We start from the raw sequence: 25803 nt of genomic DNA, 5'->3' as shown, positions 1-25803 counted from the left end.
TCCTGTTACTAATTTACTTCTCCATCTTCGGGTCTGGGAGCTTTGCACTAGAAATGGTTAATCATATTTATCGGACACAGTCTGAAATGAGTGCAAATACTGGGAAGCCAAGCTTAGCTTCCCATTCACCAAAGCCCTCTGGACATAATTGTACAGCAGTTGGGTAAATGCTATGATGTTATGATTAAACATTAGAGGTCCATGTGATTTACACAGAGCATTTGGGCATTCAGTTTTCAATACTGAATTAAGAGCATAAAAATGCTTTAATAAAATGTCATCACATTAATATATATTTGACCTTTTGTGATTACTAAAAAATAAGCATCTCCATGACAACTTTTTTTTTTTAAGATGTAGCATATTAGCTGTAAGTCCATGCATTATGAGCTGTGGTATTGGATGTTCTTATCAGTTACAATTACTCATATGATATAATTTTAGTGTTTATAATGTGTATCCAATTCCTTTTACCAAACTAGTTTCTCCCCCTGGATATGCAATTAGCAGCCACTTTTCTTACATACAACCTGGCAGTACCAGGCTGGATCCCCTTTTAGCTTAAGAACTGCCTTCATTCTTAATACCACAGATATAATGAGGTGATGGGAACCTTTGGGGGAAATTTTGATCCACATTGACATGATGGATGCAGATTTTTCGTCTACATATCCATGAGAGTCTCCCGTTCCACCACATCCCAAAGATCCGCTACTGGATTAAGATGTGACTGGAGGCCATTGGAGTACAGTGAGCTCTTTGTCACATTCAAGAAACCAGTTTGAGATTGGTAACATGATGGATCATAAGGGGTACGTTATGGTCATAAAATGATTAAAATGGTCAGCAACAGTACTCAGGTAAACTTAAATGATAGGTTGATGCTAAAGTGGCCAATCTGTGCAGATACCCTCCAAACCATTACACAACCATCACCCTGACGTTAATGCAAAGCAGGATGGATCCAAGCATTCATGCTGTTTACACCTAATTCTGACCTTATCATCTGACTGTTGCAACTAAAATCGAGTATCATCAGACCAGACAACATTTTTCTTCTTCTCCAACTTTGGTGTGAATTATAGCCTCAGTTCTTAGTTTCCTGTACTTAACCAACAGCAGAGGCAGGTCTCCTGCTGTAGCCCACTGTGCTTCAAGGTAGGTGTTTGTACATGGTATTCTGCATACCTTGGTGGAACCAGTGTTTATCTGAATTTAGTGTTGCCCTTGTATCATCTCCCAACAGTCTGTCCATTCCCCTCTGACACCAACAAAGCATTTTGTTCCAGACAATTGCTGCTCACTGGATATTTCCTTTTTGGACCATTCTTTTTAAACCCTGGAGATGATTGTGTGTGAAAATCCCAGTAGATCAGCAGTTTCTGAAATACTCAGACCAGCCTGTCTGACACTAACAACCATGCAATGTTCAAAGTCACTTAGATGTCCTTTCTTTCCCATTATCATGCTTTTTGTTATTTTGATATAGATGGAAATGGCTGTGTTCAATTATCTGCTATATCTTGTTATATCATTTGGTGGATCCTAAATCGAAACAAAATTGGATCGCGACTGAATTTGAGATATCAGCAAACACTCAATCGCTATCCATTAAAATTGATAGAATACTGTAACCTGATCAAACTGATCATTTACACCCATAGTATCTAAAAAGATAAACTTGAGGGCAGAAGTGTATTAGCTATGAACCAAGCACAGGAACTGAAGAAGAAAAGAAAAACGTTGTTGCAACTAAAAATTATTCTGTTTCACAAATTGTTCGTCCTCCTGTAATTTTCAAAAGTGATCTGTTAAAAACAAGTTTGCCCACCAGGATCTCAGCTAATGCATTAACATCTGAACTACGACCCCAACCCCCATTCTGTCATGTCAAATAAGCAGTGTTGCTCCATTCTCAATAGTTCATCTGTTATTTGCAGCAACCAAAAAGCCTTAAGCAAGCTACTTGGTTTGTGTCTATCAGTAAACCGGGTCTATTCTTGTCTTTTCATCCATCCTCCGAGGTAATACTTAAAGTCGAAGCATGGAGAACTCAGTTAGTTATACATATTTTTAAAAATCTTTGTGCCAACCCATGTACAATAAGTTAATTTAAAACACAAAATGATGAGGTTGCATGCTCCCATATGGCCCCTGAATCGTGTAGAAGGCCTCTTAGAGGACAACAGAAGAACTAAAACACTTTCAGAAATCAGTTATTGACTGAAAGCTTTCTTAAAAGCCTGACATGACTCCCTCTTGGTGGAAAACTGCCGTTCACAGATGATAACTATCAAGTCAGTCTCACCACTGCTACGTCAACAAAGAAAAGCTCTTTGTTATTGAAAATAACCACCAAATTCCCCACTCCAACCTTGCAAACTTTAGCAAATGAAGTTGCTTTGGAAATGTTTATGAATGGCAGTTGTACTGCAGGGGTTCACTGCCTAGACACACCCTGAAGACAAAGTTTACCACAGAAAGAGGCTTTTTAAGAAAGGTGGAAGGTGCAGCTTGAAGTTCAAAATACACTGGGCACATACAGAAAGTTTAGAACCTCCGTCTCCAACAGGACATCTATAAACTGTACGTGACCATAAGGAAAAGAACAGAGAGATGGATTCATACCAATATCTGCCAAAGTAGTATGGATTACATTCAGCATAGAACTTGAGACTGTTGGTTTCCAAAAATAGAAATAGATCTTGTGAGTTTAAGTATATATGTATGTGTATATATATATATATATATATATATATATATATATATATATATATATATATATATATATATATACATATATATATACATGTATATATATACATATATATATATATATATATATATATATATATATATATATATATATATATATATATATATATATATATATATATATATATATATATGTATATACATATATATATATATATATATATATATATGTATATATATATATATATATACGTTAACTCTACATATGTATATGTTAACTGGTTGTGCGTGCGTGCGTGTATACACACACATATTATCTATCTATCTATCTATCTATCTATCTATCTATCTATCTATCTATATATATATATATATATATATATATATATATATATATATATATATAGATAGATAGATAGATAGATAGATAGATAGATAGATAGATAGATATGTGTGTATACACACACATATTATCTATATTATATATATATATATATATATATATATATATATATATATATATATATATATATATATATATATATATATATATATATATATATATATGTATATATAAATGTACATACACACAGGCGCGCACGCACATGCACAAGCAGTTAACATTTCCGAGGTGTGTATGAACGCAGCATGACGCCGCCTGTGGTGGCTCATTACATTATCTGGCAACCGGAGTGGCAGCGGACAGAAGAGAGGGGATCCCCGGGATTTTTACGCCAAAGCCAGCTAAATATTGTCATCAAACCACTGGAAATCGCAGGGGAACTCGATCAAGCTCTTCCTAGGCTCCGTAAGTCCACGTAACATCATTCCACTATCTTGCAATCGAATCCAATATCCTAATTCTCATTTAAAATATGACGATGGAAGTTTCTCTTTCGGTGTTAGCTCAGCTAACGCAAGTTAAGCTAGCTAGCATAGCTTGATCTGAGCTAACGTGCAAGGTAACAATGTGTGTGTCGTTCAGCTACACACACACACACCTACCTACTATGGACTGCAAAGTACAAGCTTCAAAAGTAGAGGAAATTTTACTCAACTTTTCCGACAAAACTTGTTCTAGGATGCATCAGTATTACTATACTATTGAGGTTATTCCACTTAGTTAGTCGTAATAAAGCTGTAAAACTAATACAGAAAGCTGTCATTTTATGTGTGTAATTAAGGCTACATTACTGGCGAATGCGAGTCTGTGCAGATGAGTGACCAGCGAGTTAGCATTAGCAGGCTAACCGAGCTTGCTTGTCAGCTAGCTGCTGCCTGAGACGGGGTCGATTTCATTGTCTGTCGTGTATCGCTATTTGGTCTGGTACAAACACCCAAGTCAAATACCATGATTTATATAGTACTTTAAGGGGCATGGGCTTCAGGTTTCAGTAAGTAATTGGCGTATCTGCTGATAATCATCCCGGGCTGGTAGCCTGCTTTGCGTAGCTACTGGCTTTTGTAGCTGGACAAATGGACAGGTTGTTGTTGGCAAGCCAAGTTAACGTTAGCATGCAATAGCTTGTTGTTGTTGATGAGGGGTTAGTTGATATAGGTAGCAATTATTTTGGGCTGAGTTGCGTCCCTTAAGTTTAGGAACATAATAACTAGTGTTTCCACCGGGTATTTCTAAGCCCCCCACCGTTCCTTTTAACCGTGGATGGGTATGGTTGTGGCTTTACGAGCCATTGATCTCAGAACTTTGTCAGATTAGCTCAACCGTGAAAAGCCTTTTTATGGAGGCGTAATGGTGGACGATCGTGCCTCAGTTCGTGTGTGTGTGTGTGTGTGTGTGTGTGTGTGTGTGTGTGTGTGTGTGTGTGTGTGTGTGTGTGTTGGTCTGTCCGCGACAGCTTCGTAGCAGTCACCCACGCTAGAATAAGACAGCTAAACGCCTACTTTGTGAAAATACCAGAATAGCAGTGTTTCTTTTATTCGGATCAAGTTCACCTCTTACTGTATGAATAGATATGTCATCCTGCCGAGTCTAAGGGCATGCCCTACAACCACTGCACTCTTTATTGCCCATTGAGGTCAAACTTTTGGAGACATACTTGTGCATTAAGTCATTTTTATAGAAATTGTGAGATTCTTCCAATTTATTAAGTTATGTATACACAATTATTAGTTTTTGATGATTGCTTTTGACATTAATGGAGATAGGCTGTGAACCATGAGTTATTTGGTTTAAGTGTTTAAGTCAGTTTTGTATTAATCTGACTTTCAGGTATGCTTTGTAAGATGAGCATCAGTGTGTTTATCATTTTTCTCTTTTAAGCAAGTGCCCTCTATTTAGATCAAGCAGACAGTTGGCACCCTTGGCTGGTGAAGGGGGACATGTGTCGCTTTGCATTTTATGATGTGCCTCAGAGTTGCCCGAGGAGGGGTGCTGCTTATGAAAATCTCCCCTGAGAGTGATGTAACTAGACAAGCATGACTCAAGATCCTCTTTTACTCTGCAGGATTAAAACTGAAGCATGAACATACACATGTATTATTCACCAATCAATTTTAATTAATTGATAATAATATCAATTTCTCCTGTTTTTTCTCATGATTACATGGTCAACATTGCCATTTTTATATTTACTATATCAATAATTAGTGGACTTGGTGGGTTTTACATCTGGAATTTAATCTGAAGTTTAATTTTCCCAAAGGTGTTTTTTTGTGCTGAGATATAACTTCTCTGGTGTATTTCTGATGCTGCACAGCTGCTGCAAAAGTCTAGCATCATCAGAAGTTTTCACCTTCAGCTCATTGTTACTTTCCTTTTTAATGGATCATTTTAAAATTAAATTTACCGCCGTTGTGTTTTTATAGCAATATTTGTTGTGAATTTATTCCTTTTATGCATATATTCAATTGAAAATCACATGTTCTGACCTGACAATGTAAATATCTGTTATGATCTAATATAATGGAAATGTATAATTGTCTTCATTATTATTGTTATTTTTAAATATACTTATTTAATTTCTTACATGCTATAATGTGTAGCAGTAAATGTGGTGGAAATCATTACATCTTACAAAAAAAAAAAAATCACATCTTACTGGTGTTAACATGGATAAGATCAGGGACTCTTGTATAATTTTTAAGGAGTAGTCCATAGTAAGCTGTATCAAATATTGAGTTCAGGTTATGCTGAGTTCATTGATTTTTGCTGTTTTTCTTTTTAAATGAGTTAATACAAAAGTATATGATGTTGTAATAAGAGAGAAGTACATTTAGCTTGGTATGACATATTACTCTGTGGTCAGACTTTATTAATGCTTTTTGTTCTCATAGTAAAGAAACCACGTTTGCTTGTTACAGCCAGTTTGTTAATTTATATTTATGCTCCAAAAATTGGTTTTCCTGTAATTTTGAATTGAATCTGTTCATTTTCAGGTTGATTGAGATCCTGTAGCATTTCACCTAAGTAAATTTGCAAAGTAACAAGTGCTTTTCTGGCATCTTATACTTACTGTTGCTCCAGATGCCACTTGGGACAGGTGTAGACATAATCAGTCAAAAGTAACCTCCCAAAGGCCTTGAGCAAGTCTTTTTCTTTAGATGGACATGAGGAATACTCTCATGTCAAACTGATACAGCTAATTCCTGTTTACCCAGTTAGACCTCATCAAGCATGTGTTTTAGCAATGTGACTAACCTGACCTTTTCAGACATTGGATATGTAACAGTGATGTAATAATCTGTTAAAGTGATGGCCGTTTCAGGTCATTTTAACGTTAACGTTACAACTTCAGTCTTTCTGTGTAGTGTGCTGTAGTGGCCTGAGAGTAAGGAATGTGCTAAAAGCATAAATAAGACCAAAATGTGACAGAGACAATCGTTTCATTTTATTTAGCCAACATTTGGACTGTGCTGCCATGAATGTATTAATTGTTGTAATCTGGGATCCCTTATATAAACAGATCAATAAAGGTCGATCACTACTTCTATATGCAAATGTTGAACATGCTTTCAGTGATAAGTTATTGAATTTGTAGAAATGCCTTCTGAATTGTTAATGGGGGGCAACCTCATCGGCCAAACACACTATAATATGCCCCCTGGTTTAGACTTGACATAAATGTGTTCATCCTTTAGCAAGTGAACGCCTCTTAACCATGTGGCCTATATAGTTATATGCAGTTGTTTGTTGATGTGAAAAAAACATGCTTCAGACAAGAACAAATAATATCATATCACCTGCTACATGTAATTTTACAGGTGTGCTCCCATTCCATAACCTTAATATTTTTATATGAAGCACTGCCTACTTTAATTCTGCAACCAAAGCATCTTCTTAAAGTTGCACTCAAATCAATAGTATTCATTCTTTCTCGTGGCATTTTGGCTCACAAGTAACAACTGGTGTGACTGGTATTGCCTGAATAGGGACACGTAAGCTAGATTTGCATTTAATGATCTTTGAACAATGAATGCAGGATTCATCCATTACACTTAGATACATAAAAGAATCATTCCGAGATAAGACACAGTGTCTGAGGTGATTTCCTCCCACCTGGTTGGTTGTATAAGCTGTGTGTACATGGAATTTTTCAGTCAATTTCTGAATAACCTTCTGGTCTTCACTCTCCGTCACTCCTGCCATAGCTTCTGTGTGGCTTTAGAGGGTCAAAGTCCACTGCTAACTAGGTCTTTTGTTGCCTCTTATCCCTGCAAACCCCCTGTGTTTGAGGTTGTTTGGTTACCCAGCTATCACCCTGCCTTCAAAACTTACTTTTAAAAATGCAGTATGTTACATGCAAATAGACTGTAACTACTTACAGCTCTCTCCGCAGCACCGGGATATGCCAATATTGTAAGTGGTTCGAACCACTTAATAGCTGGACTATGTACCAGACTTCAGGGACAATACTTTTGGATCACCAGGATCCACAGTTACTGCAAAGATCACAAAACTTGATAGCATCAGGTATGTGGAAGAGTAATGCCAATTTCCTGGAGGTTGAAACGGTTTGCTTTTTACAAAGTGGTGTAAATCGCAGTCTGTCACTTTGTCAGGAATAATTCTGCTGATGTCAAATCTGTGCTGGGCTGGCATAAGATATTTTCATCTGAAGGCTGTCTAATGATAACTGAACACAACAGTTTTAAACAGTAATGTCTGATTTTTTGCATCTTCCTAGTTTATATGATTTGAGGTAAGTAAATAGTGTGATTAATTTAGCTCCATAAGCTGAAATCCAAACCATTAATAGCCATGATTTTCAAGTTTGAACCAAGGGATGAAGTGAGATGGGAATAACCTTAGGAACAACAGTTGAGGAAAACCTAGATTTAAAAATGGCGACTGCTTATTAGCTTTCAATAGATACTACAGTTGAGCCCACAAGAGCATCCACTGAGTACACTTACTTTTAACAGACACATAGACTGTTTTTGGAAATGTACTGATAACATCTGTTAATGTTGTCAGTAATAAACAATGCTATTTACTTGGGCTGGGCGATAGGACTAAAATCTCATATCATGATGAAGCTCATTTTATATCCCCATTACGATATACATAACGACAAAAAAAAAAATTGTGTAATTTTGTGTCAGTCATCAGTTATTTGTCAGATGTGCTTGGCAACGGCAGCAGTGATCTCTTTCCATCTGGGGAACTATGGTCGTATGACGTTTCACGGGTAAATGCCTGCTGCAGCGCTTATGTCTGGAGTTTATTATGAGCGCTTTCGCCACCACTTGACACTGGTTTTGCAGCGTTTGCTCGTTGACTATATTCTTTATTCTGTATTCTTTATCCTGATTCTTGCAGAGGTGATAAAATGAGCTACCAGTAGTTGTATCGGAGTTTGTTGTTGGGACTGTGAGCTAGTCTGTTCTCTGTTCCATGTCGGTCTTTATATATCCAAACCACATCCAAGCAACATAGATTTCACCTCTTTTATGAACAAGCTCATCATTTTTGGTTGGCTGGCCATCTTTTAGTGAATTACCCTGCTCTGAAATGCGTATGCTACTGTCTTTCTCCATGTTTGTGTATATATTGCAGCGTGCATGTCCTAAAGTGCATCTTGACGTAAAATACTGCAGTAAACAACAGAGCCTCATATGAAATGATAAACATGTCCTGTCGTCCAAATGATATATATCGTCATATTGCCCAGCCCGACTATTTACCTTAAATTTTCCCAAGGTAATGCTGCTATAAGCAGAGATGAGCCAAGACATTAATAAAAGACAGAAAACTAGATCAGATTGAGTAGGTGGAAACTTTTTTGAGATGCAGTCATTAGAAGAATGACATGACTGTAAATTGGTCAGAATGGGATATTTCCAGTGTTGGTAACAATGTTTGTACCAGAAATGAAGAACCAACTTTAGACATGAAACTGTTTCCCTCTTCCACCAGTTAATGGCATCAAAACAGCAGAACTCTGGCATCCATTAAATCCAATGGGAAAGTGTGTCCAAAATTTTGACTGGTAGTGTAGGCTAGATCAGTACTGCACAGTATTTAGTTTACATGAAATGTTTTATTAAATACAAATAAGAGTTAACCAGGTTATAGCTGATTCCATCTTGATTTAATGCTGCCCATGGGTTCGGTTCCGGGTCTGTTTTTGATCATCTTTCAATAGTAAAAATAGGAATTGCGTTTATTTGTCTCATTTTTGTATTTAGTGTGGTACAGGGCAGACGTCAAAAGAAAAAGTTAAGATTAAAAATCCTAATACACTTATTTGTTTTCAATCTTTATCTATAAATGAAATAAAAATAAAGAAAATACACCAATAGAGTAATACCCTCCTGTGCTGATATAGACACAGTTTTTCATCTAATATTTGGTTTATACTCTTCAAGTGTTATTGTCTTATGTGTAGCATACATTTAGGCTTAATGAACAGGAATGAAATATAATCAGCATTAAGTTCAGCTTAATTTATCAAGTCGCCTGATCTTTACAGCAGTACGGTGGAATATGACACGTGATAATGACAAAATAATTTAAACATTACATGACAGCTACAACTCACTTTGCACTTCCAAACTTCATTCTGGACTAATTTCCCAAAAATGAATGAAATGATGACAAACAATAGTTTAGGACAGAAATAAGTGCATCTTCTTAAATGTCCTGACAAAAAATCGTTTCATGCAGTAAAGTTGCTTTAAAGATTCTGAAACTTCAGATTTCAGGTGACATGTTGTCAATAAAACCAACAAATATCAGATCAATTTGGAACTAGAAATTACTACAGTGATTAGTAGATTCAACTTGTTTCACTGTTTTCGTGATGGTTCCCTGTATGACACCAGTGCCGGAGAACTACTCGACTCCTTCTCACTCATCTTCACCTCGCTGGAGCTGATGTAAAAAAAAAAAAAATCCTTATATTTGTCTTATTTTCTTTTATGGGTCTTCGGATGGGAATTCTCGATAAGCATCTCCATTGTGCACCATATAGAGAGCAGCTGTGACATACTGTTGTGTAAATCAGACCAATAACATAATTTTATTAAAACAACAATGTTTAGACTTATTATAAATTAAATGTAATCTTGCATTTTTTCTGTTGTGACCAAAATATATTAACTTGACCCTCTAGGAGAGACGCAAGCCTCCCCATCCCCCCACACCCCTACCCCACCATATAATTCCAGGAGAAACATTGGATATGCAGCTTATTATAGAAAATTAATATAAGTAGCTTGTGTATCTCAATTGTGCTGTCTGAATGGAAATTAATGCTGCATACTGTTTTATTTACTTAATGCTAGACGAGCTGTTCATAGGCTTTACACACTGATGCTGTGTTTATTTTTTCAAAAGTCTGTTTAAGCAGCCCCCTTTTTCACTCTGTCTCTTTTTTCCCCTCTGTACTCTGGTCACTTCCTGCTGCCATCCATTTCAGAGAAATGTAATCTGATAGCAGTCTGCGTGTGTCCTGGCCCTCCAGTCTGTATGAGGGTATGTGCTTCTGGTTTTACAGGATTACTGAGTAACCATTTGGAAGCAATTTGGCTGGAATTGAAGATAATCCTTGCCTTGGATTTTTAAAAAAACATTTAGCCATTCTTTTTTAAAATATTTATTATTATGGCTTGTAAACGTTTATGGTTGAAATGCATCCAGTGGTTTTTGTAATTACTGGCTCAAGAATGCATCTAAAGGTTTGCATGAAATGTGGAGGTGTCTTAGAGTTTTATGACTTGGATCTCTTTTATGTTTTTGTTGGTCAGTAGATTGTGTTCCTTCTGTAGGAGGTTTTTATGTATAAAATATAGCAATGGTTTATGCTCATCTGAATCCAGATTAAATGCGACTGGCACTAAATACCCTGTTGTTAAAGGGTCTCGGCAGATGACTAACAAGTCCCACTGTCTGTTAATGCACACAGCCATATTTACAAGGTAGAACATGATTAAATGTGTCTGTGTTCCTACGTGGTTGTGTACTGAAGGCTCTTTTTCACTTCCTGGACTTAGTGCACTGTCGTTGTCGCGTTGCTGAGGGAGAATCCAGGTGGAGACATGCGCACACGTAGATGCACTCTGTAGCTCTGGCTCTCATTTGAGCACACACACCCAAACACACACACAAAGAAGCGGTCTGGCATATTCAGGGTTAAAGGCTTCCATTTTGTTAGGTAACACCCTAATGGTCTGATCTGTCAGTGGCGTTAAAATGGCAGGGGCTTAACCCTTGGCGTTCGGGACACAACCAGTAGGGGCACACACACACACAGTCACACACACACACACACACACACACACACACACACACACACACACACACAAGCATAGACTTCTGGGCTGGCCGAGCCTAGAACAGAACAAGTGAGGAGGGAGTGTATCTGTGTGTGTGTGTGGGGCAGGGAGGGGTAAGACGGCGAGTGAGCAAGTGAGAGAGAGAAGACAAGGAAGAGTATTTTTCACTTGGGTACAGTTAGATTATGGCTCAGCTAACCACATGCGCTCTGCACTCTTCTCCCTCCCCCAACCATGGCACCTCCTCAGCTGGGTCCCTGCCCCCACTCTTAAGTCTGGTGCACAGATCAGCATAGGTAGTGTGATCTTCTTCTTATTTTGATGTCTGAAATGAAGCAAATAGTCTTTGATGAAAGTGATTGGAGATTTTAAATGTTTCACATGAAGAGAGTAGCTTACATAAAATCACAAGGCCAAATATGCTCGTAAGGCAGTTGGCATTTTGAGGGATGAAATCAATATACCAAAGGATGATGTCCCTTGGCTATCCAAAAATGAGTTGCCTCTCTGTTGTCTTTGATAGTGCAATAATGATTCCTACTTGTATTTCCTTTTATTGGACAGTAAAAATGTTGTTTCCCCATACTGTGAGCCCTAAAGACACAATTGAGTATCTTCTGTTTTTTAAAATGGGTGTTAATGTGTTGGCTGGCTGTGTCCAGTCAGTCCCAATGGGGAGATCATTGCAGTCTTGGAGATGAGAGGCGGGCGCGCTACCTGAGGGGATGAGTCTTTGCCATTGATCTGGCATGAGCAACTGGACACAATGCGTGTAAAACCTGCAGTGTCAGTCCAGGTCACAGATTTCCATTTGCTTTCCAGTGCACGTGCATACATCTTCTCCTGTCGTCCTGGATGGTGGATGTTTTCCTAAGGTTGCACAACCCGCTCAGAAAGGAAGATATTGATGTGGCTAAAGATTCTGAGAGACAAAAAGCCTGTTTCAGCTCTGTGCATGCATTTTTTTTCTGTATTAGGTCAGTCAAATGGGCTAATTTTTAGTTTCATTAATAACCCTGTTTTTTTGTTGTTGTGTTGTTGTTGTTTTTTCTCCTGCCTAAGAAGCGCTCTGCCCTCATGCCTTATTTTTCTGTGGAAAAGGATGTCTTTGCTTCATCTCTAATCTCTCGAGATAAACAAGCACAGATAAATAATCACATGCTGGTTCTCCATTACTCACATTCTCATTGCCTTGTAGTTTTGCTTTGTGTGGTCAGTGCTGCCTTCGTATGATACAAAAGGTGAATCCTCATTTGCCGATTACACAAGCATACAATCAGGAATGCGTGGCATTAGGAATTTGTTAATAGTGATATAGGTCTCAGTACTTTTTTAAAAAATTGATATTTATATCTTATTAATGCTCCTGCCTTAATTTAATGAGATTAAAATTAATAACGAAGTCCATTAGGGCTCAAAATGTCTATGTCTGCCTGTTAATTATTGTTCACAAGGAAGAAGAGTGAATTAAAATATAATATGTGGATGATTTATTTAGTGTGTGAGATCTACCAGTGGCTGGCCTGCTGTCTCAAACATGGTTGAATGAAAGGAAAAACAACCAACAGAGAGGCTTGTGTGTTTGGATCAGTGACTCAGATAATGCACACCAGTTGTTAAGACGCTGTGGAACAAGTAATAAATGAAATGTATGAAAGCCTTTAAAATATGTCAGACATTTTAGAAACAAAAACTGCTGAATGATGTCAACAGGATCTCAAGACAGTGCTGTAACTTAGTGAATTACTGGAGTGGATTATCTTAAAGCAAATGGTGCATTTAAGTTGTTTACATAACTTGTTTTAATAAAATGTGAAAGGGAAAGCCGAACAAAGCTACAGACAACAACACAAACCCTTAAGGTGGGGTTGCTTCTGGTGATGATGGACCTCTGAAATGGTACTGTAAATGGCAATTATATAAATTTTAAATTTGCTTGATTTTTGTCAGATGATTATGCCTTAAAAGATGATTAATTTTATTTTTGAATGATTAGATACAACCCTTGAAATCTCAGCTCTTCCTTCAGCGTGATTGAGAAGAATTTTTTTTGTGGTTTCAGCCTCTTATAAAGATCGATCGCCTTTGACATGGGGCTGGCAAATGTGCTGTGGTGTCATTAGTGTAACTGTTTCTTCATAATTTATACTTTATGCTGTTGATATGCTGTATGACAGTTTTACGTTTAAAGTCAGCAATCTGGTCATCAAATTGTTTCTTTCTGTGCTGCATCCAGCTAGAAATTGTGTGAGTTTTTACTCTCAGAAAGTGCAGGTCTTTGCTTGTTTCTTACAAGATTGTGTACTGTGTCATCATCTTGTTTTCATTAGACATTTAGGACCTGGGTGGTTTCTTTGGGAAATAAACCAAAGGGCCAAGCGAGGGCAAGAGAACTTGCTGACAAAGCACAGGTACATGACAACATTCATAGCAATTTGCCCACCACTCATTACGATGAATAGGGCCTAGCATTGGATTTATATCCTGTACAAACTGATTCATGCATACACAACTTTACGTGATGTATGATGACAAAACAAACAGGAAACATATTTGAAAACATACTGGTGCTACTAGTTGTAAAGGTATAGTTATAAACCTGAGTCAAGCTGTTTCTTTTATTGGTTGCAGGTCTTATGAGCTTGATAGCATAGCAAGTCAACATTTTAAAGTTCATTACCTGAGCTGAGCCACCAGAGCAAAGGTTATGTGGGATATATGGAATATATGGATGTACTACAATTTCAAGTTTGGCATACTGTAAAATACAGTGGAAATAGGTTTTGGGCAGGAATGGGCAAAACTGGAGCCTATTCCAGTAGTCTTTGGGCAAAAGGCGGGGTACAGCTCGCCAGTCCATCGAAGGGCCAACATAAAGACAGACAACCACTCATGCTCACACCCACTCCAATTTATAGTAACCAATAAACCAAATATATATATAAATAGACATCATGTGACAGGGGGTGGCTGTTCATCTCTCAAGCTCGGGTTTTCTACCAGAATCCTGGGAGCTTAGGACCTGTTCCTAAGACTGCGCTTTTCTGGACGCCAATGTCTGATGTTTCACCAGGTATCTGTTGGAGCCACTTCTCCAGTGTCGGGGACACGGCCCCCCAATACTCCAATCACTATGGGTACCACTGTTGCTTTCCCCCTCCAGGCCTTATCCAGTTCTTCCTTGGGGCTTGGTACTTCTCCAGTTTCTCATGCTCCTTGTTCTTATATCCATCATTGGGCATGGATACATCGATCACTACGACTAAGATCCTCTGGGACTTCCAGATCCAGACGGATAAAATGTTGGTGGCCAACCAACCAGACATAGTGATCATGGATAAGCAGCAGACAAGAGCTGTAGTGGCGTAGTGCCGTATGGCCGGCTGTAGCTCTGGAGGAAGAGCAGTCATCTTTCACCTGGAAAGTTGGGAGATCGATTCCACGCTTCCCACGACTATGTGCTGGAGTGTCCTGGGACAAGACACTGAACCCCAAGTTCCCCCCCGATAGGCAGATTGGGATGTGTAAATCGCTTTGGATAAAAGCGTCTGCTACATGACTGTAGAATAGAATAAATTGGATTTATGTATATGTATGTGTTTAGAATCAAGTGTGATGCAACAATGAGTCAGTCAGATGTGCATTTCACATCATATTCAAGGACAACAATTTTTTATTACATTTTGTTTTTCACAACCTATGATTAGCTGTATACGATATAATGAACACGGGATTCAAAATGCTAACTGTGTCCTCTGGGACAAAGGTAGACACATTTCCCCAAGTCTAAAACAGTTTCTACCACATAGCTTACACAGAGATCTGAAGGCTCTGTCTCAGAAGAGTATTAGTCATTGTAAAACTGACATGGTGCACCACTGCACTGTTATAGCATTTGAGAATTGTTCAGCCATTCTGACAATCTTGCTTGGTTAAGTATGGCTTCCAAAGTGCTGTATGCACACCCACACACAAGCTGTCATCTCTGGCAGATAGATGGTCTTTGTGTCCAGAGATGGTACAGCAGGGCACATCTATCTTTGCTGCGTACCAGAAGCTCCACAATCTTGTATGCAAACACACCTGAATAATAGTTGCATTTATGTTGCTGTGCTTTGGATGCCCATTGGTTTACGATTAGTCAGTATCTAAACTCAGTAACCTGCTAAACATCAGGAAGCAGGACTGGCATTGTCCTTTACTTGAATCTGTCTGGCAGATGTATGACCAGATAAAACTATAAGTAATCCTGGCCACAAGCCATGCTAAAATTTGCTACATGCTTTTTCATCTTCTAAATAAATTTTGTTTTTGTATTTGAAAAAAAAATTCAAATATTTCCACTAGGAAAAAAAAAATTAGAGCTGACCTTGCTCCAGTCTTATTTAGTGAACATTTGCTAATACAAAACTTGTTTTTAATGGTAATCAGATAGGATGAATGATTGATTTTGTATGTTGTGTTGACTTTTTAAAAAAAAAATTTTTTTTATTTAACCTTTATTGTACCAGGAAAGTCCCAATGGGATTAAAAAACCTCTTTGTCAAGGGAGTCCTGGCCACAGCCAGCCACATAATGGAGTCTTGTCAGCATGTTGAGTGTAGTAACTATGTTTTGGAAAGTCTGAAGGCAACATCATTTTCTCCTTTTACCTGGTTCCATGTGTGAATATGTGATGTCTTTTTCCTTCCCTTGTTAATTATTTTTGCCATGGGTTAAGCCTTTATCTTCAATACCTCTCAGACCAGTTAGAACTGTTTTTTTCAGAGAAGTTATTTACATGTCAAATTCTTGATGTCATCATAATTTGTCATACTGTACAAACTACTTTTGAATCATTACAACATTTTATAAATATTCACCACCTGGTCAAAAAAATGCAAATAGTAACAAGCCTCCTATAGAATATTTACTGTCAGGGAGATTATCTGTCCCCTGGCAACAAATTATTTAATCCTTGCCAATAATGTTAATAGTAGCTTCTAATTTTTAAACAAACATGTTAAAAGACATATCTTGTGGTTGTGGAAAAGATATTTTCTCTGCTTGATACTACTAATCAGTGAGGCTAAATGGAGAAAAGTTTGCTTGTAAAAATCAAGACTGAACTCTGCAGCAATGGAAGAAGATCATATTGTCTGACAAGTGCAGATTTACCCTGTTCCAGAGTGATGGACACATCAGGGTGAGAAGAGAGGTGATGAAGTGATACAGCCATCATGTCTAGTGCCTACTGCGCTAGTTGTACGACCAGTTGGTCAGGTCTGGGTTCAACAACATTTCCTGTCCAAAGAATGAGGTCAGCTGACTGAATATACTTAATGACCCGGTTAATACACCAGTGGACTTTTTTTTCTTTACTGATGTCATTGACATATTCCAGAGGCACAACTCAGTTCGATCCTACAAGGGTCACAATACAGCAGGATTTCCATGTATGCTTGCTTCAACACAGCTGACTCAAATTAATGAGTGTTTGTGCAGAACCTGATAGGCTGTTAGATCCATTTCATTTGATTCAGGTGTGTTGAAGCAGGAATACATAGAAAGTCTTTTGGATTGTGGCCCCCATAAGACTAAATTAAATACCCCTTGGTCTTCCATGGAAAAGGCTTTGCACAGTAGTTGGACTCTTCCATCATCAGTACAAGACATTGGTGACACGTTAATGCAACACTGGATGGAAATAAATGTTGTGGCACTGCAGAATGAATTACAATGAAATATTAGTGCGTGTAACCTTTTGTTTTGCTGGAGACCTATTTTTTTCAACAAGCAGTATATGCCATGTTTTAATGTAGGGCTGCACAGTGGCGTAGTGGTTAGCACTGTGGCCTCACAGCAAGAAGGTTGTTGGTTCAATCTGCTGGCGAGGTTTGGACAGTGGCCTTTCTGTGTGGAGTTTGCATGCTCTCCCCGTGTATGCGTGGGTTGTCTCCTCCCACCATCCAAAGACCTGCATGTTAGGTTAATTGGATTCTCAAAAGTTGCCCATTGGTGTGAGTGTGAGTGGTTGTTTGTCTCTGTGTGGCCCTGCGATCCCAGCAGTCTTAAGACTTAGGTTCCAGTTTCCCCGTGACCCTTAATTGGACTGAGTGTTTAGAAAAATGAATGAATGAATGTTTTAATGTAGAATATAAATCTATGCTGTTATTGGAGAGTCTGTTCATTATGAGTACAGGGCTTACATTGATGTGTTTAGTGTAGATGTTGTATGATGCTAGTTGTTTTTCCCCTCCTTCTCTTATTCTGTGTAATGTGTTTTTCCCAGAAATCTAAATGGATCTCTCAGCCTGTTACTGTAAAAAATTAAACAGGGTGGGTTAGTTTTTTGGGGACAGGCAGTGAAACAAGAAATGCCTATATACCTCAGGGTTGTCCTAATAAATAGCTAAAGCTTCAGCAGTTGGTCAATAAATCTGTGACTTGATCAAGAATAATTTGTTACTAGTTTGAAAGAAAATGTCTTTGGGTTTCAAGTATTTGAAGGACAGAACACAACTGTAGACATCCTTCAAGGCCCCGGGATATTTTAATGTGCGTTCGATCTTTTATTCCCTCCTTTTTATAAAACTTATAGTGAGTAATAGTCTCTTTATGTCCTAGCCTTGAACCATCACTGGCCAGTCATATGTTAGCAATGGGAACTAGAGAGGAACGCTCACCTATGGTCATGAGCTGTGGGTCGTGACCGAAAGAACGAGATCTCGTATACAGGCGGCTGAAATGGGTTTCCTCCGCAGGGTGGCCGGGCTCTCCCTTAGAGATAGGGTGAGGAGCTCGGTCATCCGGGAGGGGCTCAGAGTAGAGCCGCTGCTCCTCCACATCGAGAGGAACCAGTTGAGGTGGCTCGGGCATCTGGTCAGGATGCCTCCTGGACGCTTCCCTGGTGAGGTGTTCCAGGCACGTCCCTCTGGGAGGAGACCCCGGGGAAGGGATTATATCTCTCGGCTGGCCTGGGAAGGCCTCGGGATCCCCCCCGCAGAGTTGGCAAATGTGGCTGGGGAGAGGGAAGTCTGGGCTTCCCTGCTTAGACTGCTGCCCCCGCGACCCGACTCCGGATAAGTGGCAGTGGATGGATGGATGGATGGGAACTAGAGAGGATCTGGTAAACGTTCTCTTTTCGCACAAAAGGCCAAAGCAGATCGTGTAAAACACTTGGATTTGGATGATGTGTTTTTTTGCCTTCCCAAAACTCAACTGGACAGATGCCAGATATGGATCAAACGATGTGGAAGATCTCACTTGCAGCTAAAGCACATAGTTGTTAGCTACAAGACTAGTAGAATATTCAAGTTTTAAGTGCTTGCATTGATTTAGGTAATTATGTACCACTTGAGGCTAAACAAAGATTTTAGATAAACATTAGTAGGGATGCTCCGATACCGATACCAGTATTTGTATCGGCTCAATACCAAGCGTGTGTACTCGTACTTGGTATTAATAAAAGTGTACCTATACCACACTAGTCAAGCTAGCGCAGATGTGTTTGATAACTTATTTTGGAGATTTTTTTAAAAGAAACAAATGGCTTGAATGTTAAAATGTGACATTTTTTTCTTACACTAAAACAGTGAACCTCACTGTTAATTCAACAAGAGCCGCACTCAATATAGTAAGACAAAAAAGACCCCCCCCCCCCCCCCCCCCCCCCCCCCCCCCCCCAAAAAAAAAGCGCTCCCTCGCTACGTATCCTGCTACGTTGCCAAATCAGTAAGATTCAGCTTTTTAGCAAGGAATCGTAATCCTAAATATAATGCTGTGTAATGGCATTCTTATGCAACAGTATTTGGTGAAAATACAATAATGTGGGTGTTTCTTTTTCCAATATATATATATACGGAGCTACCAACGGAGCAGCTCTTTGGTGAAGTTCGGTGCTGCTGAAATTAGCCAAAGCTGTCAGCTCTGACAGGGACAGTTAGAGCCGTTACAACGGCAAAGTTTTTGCAAGCAGCCTGCAGTTCTTGTTTGTGGAGAGAACTGCACCGTTAAGGATCATTGTGACTTGTTTAGATAGCATATTCAGAAAGCCAGTGGCTGGTTCACGAGCCACAAGTCAAGAGTTAGTGAGCTGCGCAATTAGAAACACTGCCCTAAAAGCTAGATCTTTGTTTCAAAACCACACATTTATAGTTGTATTTAGGTAAAATGTGCCGAATCAAAATAAAACTTGTTAAAATTGTTAGATCTGTATTGTTATTATAATTGTATTGGTGGGGTAACTTCAGAAAGGATGGGTAATTTATTACAACCTAATGGAATCTTACACAGCTATAACAGCAATAATAACCATAGTCACAGTAATGTTCACATAAACAGATTTGGTGTCGGCAAATATCGGTATCGGTATCAGATCAGAACTCTCAAAAAGTGGATCAGTGCGTCCCTTAACACTAGTAAGTAATGTTGGTTACTAAACATTCAGCACCAGGCTAAAACATAACAGATACTGACATCTGTAGGCAGCCATAAATACGTTTAAAATAAAACAATTTATGTGCTTAAATTGTTGTTCCTATAAGTTTCTTCCGTAAATGAATAGTCAGGACTTGAGTCTTTCAATATGAAAGATGAGCCTCGATTTTTAATGTCTTCCTTGTCAACATTGCTCTGTCGACAAATGACGTTTTTCTTGAAAGCATATTGCAGTTTCTTCTTTCCAGATTTTCTGACATTTCCAAACTGTTACTCCAGATCAGGGGTGGGCAACTTTGGTCCTTGAGGGCCACAGTCCTTCAGAGTTTACCTGCTGCAACACACCTGACTCAAGTCAGTGGGTAATTGAACTTGTGCTGAGTTTAATGTCAAGTTCTACACAAGTCTGCTAATTAAGTATGACATCAGTGCTGCTGGTCATTCAGGTGAGACCTGAAGACCTGAAAAAGTTGATGGATTTAAAGCTACTCCCGTTTTAAAAAATCAAGAGTTAAAAAGGGTCTAGGAATACTTCACAAATACAGCAACAGAGTAGCTAAGTTGGCGGCATTGAGGAGCAGTGGCAGCGGATCTACGTCTGGTATTTGCCCAAATTAACTTTTTGATGCTTCCTTAGTGGGCTGTCTTAAGGATGATGTGATCCACTATTATTTAATATATGTTCACTTGTTCAGCTGCTCCGCTGTCTTACACAGATGCAGTTAAATTATGTCATCGAACCGGAAATGTGTGATCATATTATATCACAATATTACATTTTCTACCCTGTCAAAAAAATGTACTGGTATTACCACAAACAATACAATATTACACACCCCTGTTGCCAACAATAACCATTGAGGGGGCAGGTGTTAGTGAAGGGTCAGTTAAAACCATAAATAACTCTTTATTTACAATTTTTAAAAAAAACGTCTAAAGTTAGGGATGTCTTGTAAGAGGGTTTTTATTTTAACTGGTAGCAGTTCATTGGTTGCCAAATTTCAACTCTTTATCTAGTTGCAAATTTTTTTTAATGTCATGAGAAATGACATTTTCAATACTATAAGTGTAATTACAGCCCGTAATTTTTACGTGACTCCACCCACTGCAAATTTGTTTAAAAAGCAAGCTTTGGCAAGCTTTGGCAAGCTGTGCAGCGACTCGCGTCAGGCTGGCGACTCGCATCAGGCTGTGGCTGCTTCAGGAAGTGCCACTCCAAGTTCTGCTACTATTATTTGAGCTTGCTATCTGTTGCCAGCTGATGATCAGCAGGTGAAGAATAAAATCCAGTATAACTTACACCCCACAGAAGTACAAATCTGTCCCATTGCATCCATATTTTTTCAAAAGTTCTGTAAAAGTATAAAATTCTGAAACTAGTAAATCTATGTCAAATAACAAGTTCACAACTGCACATATGCGTCGGCGGGCGTGATTTCTATGCCTGCAAGGCAGGGGCATGCTTTTTGCAATTGGAGGGAGGTGCTATGAGTTTGTTTTTTTTTTAAAAAAAAAAGGTTTCTTGTAATGTAGCGAAGCACCACATTTACCTCTACATCCCGGAAAACAAAACCTGGGTTTGTACTGTTGAGGACGCTTTGAGACATTTTGACCCACAAACTGTAGATTTAAAAAAAAATAAAAATAAAAAATACAAATTTTAACAGCTTTATAGAGGTTTTCATGGTAATACTATGTTGTTTACAGTTAAAAACAAAAACCTATTTTGGGGTTCACTACCCCTTTCATATAACTACATTTTTTGATGGTATTAATGGACTGTTGAGCTAAGAATCAGATTAGATGATTGGGTTCAGCTTCATTTGTCACTCTTGACATTTTTGGCCTCTAAGGTGAGTTGCCAAAGATCAGACATAGTAGTACGTTTGTACAGTTTTAATAATTTCACCCCCTGATTGTACCTAAACCCAAAGGTGTATATGGTGGCTTCTTTCTCACTAGACTTGACAGTATGCTTGATATAAAAAAAAAATATATATATATTTCTTACTAAATTATAGTATTGGGGATGTTTGCAATATGAGAAATATAAACTTTTACAGGGAAAATAAACAACTAAAACTTTTAGAAACTTGTGCAGAGATAACAAGGAACCTGCTGTTACAATGTGTTGTTCAGTATTCTCTAAAGTGAGTACTGCTTCCCTCATTCCCTAAGAAAAATCACCGTTGCTACCATTACCAGAACAGTGCATCTTAAGCTGTGTGTTGCAGGAACCTGCTGTTTACTCTGAAAGAGCCTGTCCTTGTTTGTGTAAATGCATTTGGATTATGTTGTAACTACTTGTCTCTGTCTCCAGGGTGAGAGTAGCCATGTCAGAGGAGGCAGTGCGTCAAACGCGCAGCCAGAAGAGGGCTCTGGAGAGGGACCATGCAACTCCTACTGGGCCCCTTGGGGACATGGACAACAAACGGGTGAAGCTGGAGAGAGGCGATGCAGCTGGGGCCCCATTGGCACTGGTGGGATCTGGAGTTGATGGCGTCAAGCTGAAGAACGAGCAAACAGCTAAAGTAGCGGCCAGCATCCTAAAGGCTGGGGAAGTGAAGGCTACCATCAAGCTGGAGGTGCAAACTGGAGACGAACCTGTTGACATGAGCACATCTAAAAGGTGAGACGAGGACAACAGTCACAGGGTTTGGTTAACTCATGAGTTTTTCTATATGTCCATGAAGAATATAGCATATTGGTGAGTTTACATGGTACTGTCACCAACTATAATAAAGATTTAAAGGAATTCAATAAACACTTAACATTAGACAGCTACAGTCTATTCCTGGGCCTGGATTTTGCGCTGTCAGCCAACCCCACAATAAACCCTTTATAAGTATTTCCAACTGCACAAAAAGACCACCTCATAATCTTCTTATAGACTAGTTTGTCTCAAATCTTTGCGATACTAGGAGTACTTAGCTCATGTATTTCTGTGTTGTTGGTTGATGAATGTTTAAGTATATTATGGAATTAAAAGACAGGATCAAAATTTTGTGTTGGTTGTTTGAAAGTGAAAGCATTATTTATGGTACTGTATGCACTGTATTTATTGCATACATGCAGGCATGAGCCATGGATAGCTTTGCTCACAGCCGTATCTATTGGAGTTTCAGGTTTCTCTCTAAATTTGCTCTAGCAAGTGGTCTGACAGGAGTCATACAGGAAGTTGCTGTGTGGCTTGCCGGCAGCCTGCCCCCATTCTGAAAACTTTGAGGCTCCTAAGGCCCAGGCTCCATTTTCTCCCACAGCAGCACCTGAACTCTGCCTCACACTTCACACAAAATGAAGGCTATGTGTCACAAACTGGTTCTAACTGGCCGTTGCCATGGTTTCCACGTTGGAAGGAGCAGTTGGAGGAAGGAGGGGCCAGGAGGGCTGGTGGGTATGTCACATGACCACACAGAAATGCCTGATGTCATGTGACGTGTGTTTGGTAGAGCGATAAATACACACACACTGATGTGATGGCAGCTGAAGTGGAACAGAGAAGGGATTCAACTGCGAGTGTGTTGGGTTTGTCTGCGGCACATCATAATTACATACAAGTGTCACCTTTGGCCCCGGCTGAACCTTCAGCTTTTGTTTTTTGGGTTTTTTTCTCCTTACTGCAAAGTGATTATTTCATTGTTCATATGAAAATCATGAATATGTACAATCATGAAGAAAATGTAGTGCAAGTCAAGGTTGAGACTTCCCAGATGAAAGTACTTACGCTGAATTAAAATATGTGTCACTAAGGTGACACATTACTCTTGTCTTTTTGTTTCTCTCTTTTTCTTGTAACAGTGTGCATTAATGCCGTTTATATCACAGCAGTTTGTCAATATATTTGTTGGGTGATATTCTGTTTTATATTAATAGCTTTACCTTAGAAGAATCTTAGCCAAAATTGGCACTTGGTAGTATTACATAGTACCCTCAAAAAAGGATCCCACTGCACCTCATAATGACTGATTCAGCAATACTATAGTGGGATCAGTGTGAAGCCATGATCGGGGAAGCTGAAGCATGCAGAAACACTGGACCTTACATAACCAAGCTGGTGTGTATTGTGATGCTTGTGTAAGCTGTTCTCAATAGTTGGTGGCAACCACCACAAGCTAGTTAGCGTCATGTTGGCAACGAGTCAGTTAACGGGCTTGGTTGTTGTTAAGGTTTTGTGTCTGAGTTCATGAAGCTCTTGAAACCTCTGTAATACTACTTGCAGTTTGTCTGTGTCACTCTTTATCTTTATGGGATTGTATGTGCAGAATGTAAACATTGGGGGGGACTGATGCCCCCTCTGCTCCAGCTGTGCTTCAAGAGAATAAACTTTCCAGAAAAGTAATTTTAAGAATACCTGGTTGTTACGTCTCTATTTGAGTGAGGTAAATTGGGGAAGTGTCAAAAGAAAAGCAGCAAAATGCCTCAACATGCTGTCACTGTGCTTCAGGCAACAGATGGGAAGTTTTATTTTAATAAGTGCTCGTAAAGGTTTGTAAATTCTTATGTGCACATCATGGATGTTGTCATGTGGTTGACCTTATTGAACTGAGCTTGCTGCCTATTGAGGGAAAAGGTTGAGACAGCTGTTGAGAAAAAAGGATGGCATAGAAGTGACTCCGGAGATTGGGGGGGGGGGCAGAGAAAGGGGGGAAAAAATGGAAGAACTGAGTCAGTGAGTTGCAGTATAAAAGATGAACAAGTAAGGCTGGGGGAGGGGTGCATGAAGTGGTGACTGAGTGAGAGTGAGTGTACACAATAGGTTGGCTCTTGGCCATGTATTCCCCTCCCCCTCACTGTCATCCTCTCCAGTGTCTCCAGCGCACCTCCTCTCTGCTCCGCTGGTGACTCTGATGCCGGCAGCTGGGAGGGAGGGGAGAGCTGAGGCCCAGGCTGTGCCGTTCTGGCTAGGCCATAGGCCTCACCACGGAGGTAGGGGAGGGGTGAGGCCACGTCTGGGTGGTAAACTTGGTCTAAGCTTGAAGCCCTGCAGCTTCTCGCTCAACAACAACCAAACAATTATGTAACTTGGCTGCATGAGTGCATTCATAACTCCACAGTAGGAGACAAACGTCTACCTCTTTCATACTCTCATAATGTCGACCGTAGCATATCTTACCCTGGACTATTTCTCCTCACCACCCAGACTTGTAAGACAGTACAGGAATCTCTATAGTCATCCTCCATGGCTCATGTAGTGTAAACACTTCTATACTATAACCCACTTCTGTTTCTTCTCTGCTGAGTACAGTGCACATGTAGCTCGTCGCTCGTCACCTTTGTTCTCCTTAGTCGACAGGAAAAGCATGTTAAGAATTTATCAAAGGTCTTCAGCCGTTTCATCAATAAAAAATCAACAGCGTGGATAATTGGAGTTTGTTTGCATTTTATTTGCCAGTGTTTTTGCTGTTGGATGTCTGAGAGCAGGTGGTCTGCTGATGTTGCCTTTCACCGGAGATAATGGGGTGCTGTGCTTTTCTCTTGCCGCCATTACTTCGTTATTGATCTCTTGGTTGTTGCCTTCTTGTGTGTCCCAGCACACGTTCCTGCCATAGAAAGGATGAGGATTGTAGTTATGTACTGCCATCTACTGGATATATAATGAAACTACAAATTAGTTCTGATGGCAGTGTTGAAGAATGTGGTATTAACAATGTATTGAATGAAATATCTGGGCAGAGATTGTTTTAGTTCATCTAATAATGTGCATCTAATATTTCTTTCCTCAGTGACATTAAAAAAGAGCGACAGCCACCTTCGCCAGATGATGTGATTGTGTTGTCAGACAATGAGCCATCCAGTCCTGTTATGAATGGCCACTGCTTTACAAAGACTGACACGGATAAACTTATGGTAAGAAAACTGAAATTTAACTTTCCACACAATATCCTTGCACTGTTTGTTGTCTTAATGGACTTAATTCTTATGTACTAGTGCCTG

At 39.2% G+C, this 25803-nt stretch overlaps 1 protein-coding gene across 2 annotated transcripts in view; it reads left to right on the top strand.

Moving 5' to 3' along the window:
* The first annotated feature begins 3399 nt into the window (after window positions 1–3399).
* gatad2ab (GATA zinc finger domain containing 2Ab) overlaps window positions 3400–25803 on the top strand; it is a 28139-nt gene continuing 5735 nt past the window's right edge. For both annotated transcript variants that reach the window (XM_079244838.1, XM_079244837.1), the window contains exons 1-3: window positions 3400–3523; window positions 22190–22498; window positions 25593–25716. In XM_079244838.1, the coding sequence (XP_079100964.1) occupies window positions 22203–22498; window positions 25593–25716 (420 nt within the window). In that variant the 5' untranslated portion in view covers window positions 3400–3523; window positions 22190–22202. The remainder of the gene's footprint in view (window positions 3524–22189; window positions 22499–25592; window positions 25717–25803) is intronic.

This window comes from Telmatherina bonti, assembly GCF_933228915.1.
Source record: "Telmatherina bonti genome assembly, chromosome: 8".
Classification (NCBI taxonomy): Eukaryota; Metazoa; Chordata; class Actinopteri; order Atheriniformes; family Telmatherinidae; genus Telmatherina; species Telmatherina bonti.
This window is presented reverse-complemented; position numbering and strand designations above follow the sequence as displayed.